This window comes from Mytilus edulis, chromosome 6 (genome assembly GCF_963676685.1).
Source record: "Mytilus edulis chromosome 6, xbMytEdul2.2, whole genome shotgun sequence".
Taxonomy (NCBI): domain Eukaryota; kingdom Metazoa; phylum Mollusca; class Bivalvia; order Mytilida; family Mytilidae; genus Mytilus; species Mytilus edulis.
The window spans coordinates 76,025,679-76,033,881 of record NC_092349.1 but is presented as its reverse complement, the minus strand read 5'-3'; the positions used below and the strand labels follow the sequence as shown (position 1 = coordinate 76,033,881).

At 31.3% G+C, this 8,203-nt stretch overlaps 1 protein-coding gene across 1 annotated transcript in view; it reads right to left on the bottom strand.

Moving 5' to 3' along the window:
• Nucleotides 1-3,911: 3,911 nt before the first annotated feature.
• LOC139526624 (uncharacterized) overlaps nt 3,912-8,203 on the bottom strand; it is a 119,920-nt gene continuing 115,628 nt past the window's right edge. Inside the window, exons 50-53 of the mRNA XM_071321783.1 lie at nt 7,977-8,016; nt 7,237-7,325; nt 5,583-5,682; nt 3,912-4,674 (exon numbers count right to left, since the gene is read on the bottom strand). Coding sequence (XP_071177884.1) covers nt 4,352-4,674; nt 5,583-5,682; nt 7,237-7,325; nt 7,977-8,016 — 552 coding nt within the window. The 3' untranslated portion in view covers nt 3,912-4,351. The remainder of the gene's footprint in view (nt 4,675-5,582; nt 5,683-7,236; nt 7,326-7,976; nt 8,017-8,203) is intronic.

Here is an 8,203-nt window from a genome sequence, read left to right as displayed (position 1 = left end):
ATTTTAGCCATTTCTGCCATGTTGGTAGGCAGACAGGGTCATCGGACACATTTTTAAACTAAATACCCTTATGCTTATTGTTGTCAAATTTGGTCAAACTTGTCTCAGTTGTTTCAGGAGAAGACTTTTATAAAAGTTTACAAAAATTTCCAAAAAATTGTTAAATTTGCCTTTAAAGGGTAATAACTCCTTATGGGGTCAATTGAAAAGAAGGTTGAAAAGAATGATTAATATTGCTTGCATATCTTCTAAAATCATTACAGAAACATATTGCACCACCAAATCTCGTGTGATACGGTATTTATCCACTCTCGACAGTTGATTTTTTTTTTTGATAAATTTGTAAAATAAACTGGTGACTCACAAACTCAACTTAACTTTGCATTGGAGTTTGGTATTTTTGTTACACGTTTTTGTATTCAATCTAATTTTGGGGATGATTTGACAAAATACAAAATTCATATTGAATAAAACAATAATTTATCGTTTACGTATTTTGAGAGTTTCTGTACCGGTCTCTGTCTTACGTAGCCATCATTGAAGTACTGCTTAAACTCAGTTATAAATAATTTCCAACAACAAAGTGGTATGTACATAAAACGTAAAGTACGTCAAAGTCAAACACGGCTCACCATGCATGAACAAAGTAAGAAACTAAAAACCTCAGAGTTAACATATAATGGATCTCTGTAGACGGCCACATTAGAAACTTTTTGTCCGTGTGTTTGGACACCTGTTTCAAATGTTTTAAAATGTAAGGTATGGTAATTTGGACCAGATCAAGGATTTATAAAAGGAGGGGGAATAAAATCAAGGCAAGTGAAATGTATTATTCAATGTTAAAGCTGTCCAGGATTAACAAATTTTTGGACAATTTTACATCATGACAAACCCATCAGTTTATTGTTTTCTGTGTGTTCACCATCTTCATCTAGCTGTATTTCCTAAATCTTTCTCGGATTATTGACAACAGTTATAGTTGTTTAATGTGAAACTGAAAATTGTGTTGATATAATCTAGAGGCTCCATTGAACCTAGCTATATATGTCGCCCACATGATATATTTTTTTTACAATTGATGCATGAAATAATGCAACCGTTATACTTTTGCTTTAGTTTCAGATATATAAGACAAAAACTGCATGTTTCTCCTAAATTACATTTTAGCCATTTCTGCCATGTTGGTAGGCAGACAGGGTCATCGGACACATTTTTAAACTAAATACCCTTATGCTTATTGTGGTCAAATTTGGTCAAACTTGTCTCAGTTGTTTCAGGAGAAGACTTTTATAAAAGTTTACAAAAATTTCCAAAAAATTGTTAAATTTGCCTTTAAAGGGTAATAACTCCTTATGGGGTCAATTGAAAAGAAGGTTGAAAAGAAGGATTAATATTGCTTGCATATCTTCTAAAATCATTACAGAAACATATTGCACCACCAAATCTCGTGTGATACGGTATTTATCCACTCTCGACAGTTGATTTTTTTTTTTGATAAATTTGTAAAATAAACTGGTGACTCACAAACTCAACTTAACTTTGCATTGGAGTTTGGTATTTTTGTTACACGTTTTTGTATTCAATCTAATTTTGGGGATGATTTGACAAAATACAAAATTCATATTGAATAAAACAATAATTTATCGTTTACGTATTTTGAGAGTTTCTGTACCGGTCTCTGTCTTACGTAGCCATCATTGAAGTACTGCTTAAACTCAGTTATAAATAATTTCCAACAACAAAGTGGTATGTACATAAAACGTAAAGTACGTCAAAGTCAAACACAGCTCACCATGCATGAACAAAGTAAGAAACTAAAAACCTCAGAGTTAACATATAATGGATCTCTGTAGACGGCCACATTAGTAACTTTTTGTCCGTGTGTTTGGACACCTGTTTCAAATGTTTTAAAATGTAAGGTAAAGTAATTTGGACCAGATCAAGGATTTATTAAAGGAAGGGGGAATAAAATCCAGGCAAGTGAAATGTATTATTCAATGTTTAAGCTGTCCAAACAATTTTTTGGACAATTTTACATCATGTCAAAACCCATAAGTTTTATGTTTTATGTGTGTTCACCCTCTTCATCTAGCTATATTTCCTATCTTTCTCGGATTATTGACAACAGTTATAGTTGTTTAATGTTAATACTGAAAACTGTGTAGATATAAACTAGAGGCTCCAAGGAACCTGTGTCGCCAACCTGATATTTTTTTTTTTACAATTGATGCATGAAGTAATGCAACCGTTATACTTTTGTTTTATTTTCAGATATATGACAAAAAACTGCATGTTTCTCCTATATTCTATTTTAGCCATGTCTGCCATGTTGGTAGGTAATTGGACAGATACCCTAATGCTTATTGTTGTAAAGTTTGGTTAAACATGTCTCAGTTGTTTCAGGAGAAGACTTTTATAAAAGATTACAAAAATTTCAAAAAATTGTTAATTTTGACTTTAAAGGGCAATAACTCCTTATGGGGTCAATTGACCATTTTGGTAGTTTGGCTTATTTGTAGATCTTAATTTGTTTAAGATTATTGCTATTTACTGTTTATCTCCATCTATAATAATATTCAAGATAATAACCCTAAACTGCAAAATTTCCTTAAAATTAATGGCACCAACTCAACACCAGCTTATCTGATTCGTCTAAATATGTCAGGACAGATAGATCTTGACCAACTGTAAAGTTTGCTATGACTACTCTAGTTTCAGATATCATCCATAAACTGCATTTTACCACATTATTCTATTTTCAGCCATGTCGCCCATATTGGTTGGCAGGTGGGGTCATCGGACACATTTTGTAAACAAGATACCAAATGATTGTGACCATTTTGGTCATGTTGAATTATTTGTAGATCTTACTTTGCCAAACATTATAGCTGCTTACAGTTTATCTTTATCTATAATAATATTCCAAATAAATTGTTATTGTAATAACAAAAACTGCAAAATGTCCTTACAATTACCAATTCAGGGGCAGCACCCAACAAAGGATTGTCCAATTTGTCTGGTAATGTTAGGGCAGATATATCTTGACCTGATTAACAATTTTGCACCTAACAAATTTGATTTAAGTGATTTGGTTTCAGAGATATAAGCCATAATCTACATTTTACCCTTATGCTCTTTTTTTAGCCATGGCGGCCGTCTTGGTTAATTGGCTGGGTTATCGGACACATTTTTTTAAAAACTAGATACCCCAATGATGACTGTGGCCAAGTTTGGTTAAATATGGCCTAGTAGTTTCAGACAGGATTTTTGTAAAAGTTAACAATGCCGGACAACCTTTGGGCCAGGTGAGCTAAAAAGAAGATGTGGTATAATGTGAATGTGACAACTCTCCACAAGTGTGACCAAATGACACAGAAATTAACAACCATTGGATCATGATATGGCCTTCAACAATGAGCAAAGCCCATACCGCATAGTCATCTATAAAAGGATCTAAAATGACAAATGTATAACAATTCAAACGAGAAAACTAACGGCCTATTTCATGTACAAAAAATGAACGAAAAACAAATATGTAACATATCAACAAACAACAACCACTGATTTACAGGCTCCTGACTTGGGACATGCACATACATACAGAATGTGGCGATGTTAAACATGTAAGCGGGATCCCAAACCTCCCCTAACCTGGGACAGTGTAACCATTACAACATAAGAACGAACTATAAAAATCTGTTGAAAAAGGCTTTACTCATCAGATGGATACAAATGTAAATAATACACAGAGTGGACGTGGCCTTTATAAACTTTCCTGTTATCTGCATCCTTTATTGGGAACGCTCAATGCCAAAAATATTTAAAAGCCAACAGCTGTATAATATGGACAAATTTTCAAAAATCATAGATTAAGCAAGTACATTAATGTCATAATCAGAAACTGATAAATGTTCAATTGCTTGTGTATTTTATTAAAAGATTAATGTATAATGTATCACATATCACATAATTGTGTATTTTATTAAAAGATCAAATTTAAATGTATTAATGTATAAATAATATAGAATCACATATGTACTGTACATATCACAGAATTAAATATAAATCACTCAAAAATGTTACGGTTATTATTACAATACTACAGAAGGTAATAATTAATAAAATATTCAGACAAAAAATTTATGAATTTTATTATCTTAAGGATGCAGCAATGTATTCTTTTTTAACTATTAGTACCGGTACTCTTTTTGTTTTCATCATAACTGCAAATAGCAGCAGTGAAGCCTTTTTGTGCTAAGGTGGTGTTAAACAAACATCAATCAATCAATCATAATTGCACATGTCTTTTAAACTCCTCTGGTCATTTAATTTTTTACTGCAAGTATTACATTTAAATTTTACATGCAAAATACAAATTACGTAAGAAATCTTCCACACTGTTCCCTAGTTCTAAATCCCTGATGAGATTTGAGTGTTCCTTTTTCATTTGTAACAACCACTTATAAACAATAACAAGTTCTTTCTTTACAAGTTTCACATTTTGAGATTTTCCTTTGTACAGGATTCTGAAGTCGACAGCATGATCAGATGCATCATGGGTAATCATGACATCTGGGATCATAGTCTTGTCTATAATTGCATATTCATTTATTAAGAATATAAAGATTAAGATTGATGCAAGGACTCTTTCTGCTAGTAACTGCACACTGATACCTGCAAAAAGATATAAAAACTAAATTCAAATCTTAAAAGCAAAGACTAAACTGTTGACACAGAGATATAGCATATGTTATTATGATAGTATGATCCAAATGCTGAAATGTCAGTAATAAAACCTATTCATATATGACAAGTCTACAATATGTGAGCCTCTGGCCTTTGTTAGTCTTGTATGATTTTAATTTTTAATTTTAGTTTCTTGTGTATAATTCGGAGTTTAGTATGACGTCCATTATCACTGAACTAGTAACATATTTGTTTAGGGGCCAGCTGAAGGACTCCTCCGGGTGCAGGAGTTTATCGCTGCATTGAAGACCCATTGGTGGCCTTTGGCTGTTGTCTGCTCTATGGTCGGGTTGTTGTCTCTTTGACTCATTCTCCATTTCCATTTCCATTCTCAATTTTATTCATTGGACAGCTGGGTCAACACCTTAACTGGGTTTTAATATATATACTTTTAAGAGCTAATATTGTTTGCTTTAATTCTATATGAAAATGTGCAGAGGACTCACATAACAGGATAGGCTGAACTGAATGTTTGTCCAAACCTACAGTGGACTATTTTCAAATAGAAAATTTTACAAATATAAAACACAAGAAACCTGAAGTAGATAGTAGGTATGAATATAAGACACGAAAATAATTAAAAAAGAATCTATCATGAACAGATATATGCTCTGTATGTACTTGACATGCAGCAAATCATGATCAAACCAGTGCTAGGGGTAATTTAACTTGTAATGGTGTGTAAGCTATGAATGCTCTTAGTTGTGAGATGAGGAATTATTTAAGCTGTCTGTTCTAGTTTTCTTTGTTTTATCCAAGGATATCAAAGGAATTTTATGTCATGAATTTGATTCACAATATTCCATTTTCAGGATAATAAAATGTGTTATTCTTACCTAAGGAATAAAGTCCTTGTAACTTTAGAATGTCATGTATTCTATTGTATGATAAACCCAACATGTCACATAGATCGGGTGTCAAGTTGTAAAATTGTCCCTGTAAAATCAAATACCATGTATATAAGATGTGAAACTGAACATGTTAATACATAGGTCTGGTCTCTAAGTTGTAAAATTCTTCTTGTAAAATTAAATACATTTATGTTTATTATATGTGAAACCAAACATGTTTCTGTTGAAGACCATACCTTGACCTATAATGGTTTACTTTTACAAATTGTGACTTGGATGGAGTGTTGTCTCATTGGCACCCATACCACATCTACTTATATCTATTATGTTACAAAGATCTGGTAGGTGTAATACCACCAAATCATGGTACGTCACATCCGGTTGTATACGAAAGTAGGTCTAAAAAAATATTCCCTTGAATTTGACAGTTGTAGGTAATTACTCCTACATTTTATTGCAGTAAAAACATTTCTGTATCATAAACATATGTCTTGGGTATTTCAAAACACAATTATTTTTATTTGGGATTTATATAGAAAATTTTGTAATCTTGAGGTTACATGGTGACTAAACCTTGTACACAGATACATTAAGGGGAGGAATTTGATTGGTTAACTTCCAATGATGGTTATTTTCTTATATGCAATGAAATGTTATGTGAATTTTTTTCTATAGTACTGGACAGGATAAAACTTTACTCATGCCAAGTATTTCTTTATTTGAAACAAAGATAAATTCTGCACATTTTTTTGAAAAGTGCAAATTTAACAAAGACTAATAAGGGAAAATCAATGGTGGTATTACACCTGGTATCAAGTTGTAAAATTGTCAGCGATGTCACATTATTATCAAACTTCAACTTTAATCAAGTGTAAACCCTATAAAGCAGGAATCAAACAAAGATGAGACCAGAAATAGCACTTTTAACAGATTACCTTATTTTTTCTGTGTATTAAAATAACCCATAATAAATATCAGCCATAAGACACATGCATGCTGCTAAAAATGTACAATATCAATGTGTAAATATAGAAAACCGAAGATATGGTGTCAATTTGTAAAATTCTCCCTGTAAAATCAACTTACATCTCAATTTCCTGACCTTTCCAAAAATGAATGGGTATATTATAAAATGTAGTCAAGAGAGAGTGACTGGCTTTGATACTAATTGTAGTCTTGAATGTTGAAATGATTTATTATTAAATAAATAATTTTGGTGTAATTACTGTCTTCTGATTGGTTAAAATTATTTAGTTTTATTTTCAATGTTGTCAATTTTGATGGCGACACACATGTGTGTACGTTGTTTTTGTTAATATAAATTATATAAAAAGTTCTTTGCGCCTTATTTTTGATAGAAATTTATTTACAATGAATGGCAATAGTTTATTTTGAATTTATTGAACCATTAAACTAATTTTTGACTCTTCACATTGACTAATCCCCGAAGCCATTCATTTATCCCCAAAGTATCCTGAAGTTCTTGCAATTTGTTCTCAAATAAGTTTCATACAGGTTCTAAGCATTTCATGCAAAAATATACACTAGACACGGGATAACACCAAGTATAAATCTTGTACTTGTAAATCTTTATTTATCAAAAAACTTCATGCAGGGGAGGTAATTTAACTTAGCTAACCTCATATAAGGGAGGCAATGCATCCATCAATGACAATCTCTTCTTCACCCTAACAAGTCCTTGCCATATTCCTCCCAAGTCTGATGGGTCTGTAAATAATGGAAAAAATATAAGATAAACACATGGATTAAATATACTCAAAAATAAAATTATCTATAAAAAATGTTCTTTTATGAGCATTGATGGGAAAATTTTTAGGATCACTGAAAAATTGTTAATTCCCCACTATCAAAATTCAAGAGCTATATAATTTTTGAGAAAACCTATCCTGTGAAAATTTGATAATACTAAAAACATTGCAATAATTTCTGAATAAATCTTAACTAAAATTAAATCTCCACACTCGCTCATTTTCTTATGATTGGTCACTGCATGGGAGCACCTTACTTTTTGGATCAATTAATCTTTTAATCACATTGACTGTAGGCTTTTTAATGGAAATAAAGTAGAAAATGGAAGGAGCTTAAAGTTTTTCTGACGCATTCTCAATCTGTTTTGAATTTGTAACGTCTTTGACAATGTGTTGACAAAACCAATTGTTGTATGAAATCAAAGATACAAAATTATTTGTTTTTTCAATGGAATTCAATATATGGTCATTAGCACAAAGAACTTTATTGTTAAGACCCTTTTGCATTATTGATACACATGCAAGTCTACATCCATCATAACATGTTTCTTTAAGTTATATATTGCTTATAATTCATGTACCTCTATATTAATTGTTATATTATAAATACCTTTGTTTTCTTTATTTTCTGTTATTTCTCTTTTAGTTTCCTACAACGAAAAAGGGCCATAATCATCTGATCAATTATGTATTTGATATGTGGATACATTATCACTGAGAAGTCACTTTATATATAGTTTCAGGATTAAAAAAAAACAAATTAACAATAAATAATTATAAACTGTTATCACAGAGATATGTCTCGCTTTTTTGTATTTTCAATAAAGCAAATGTTGG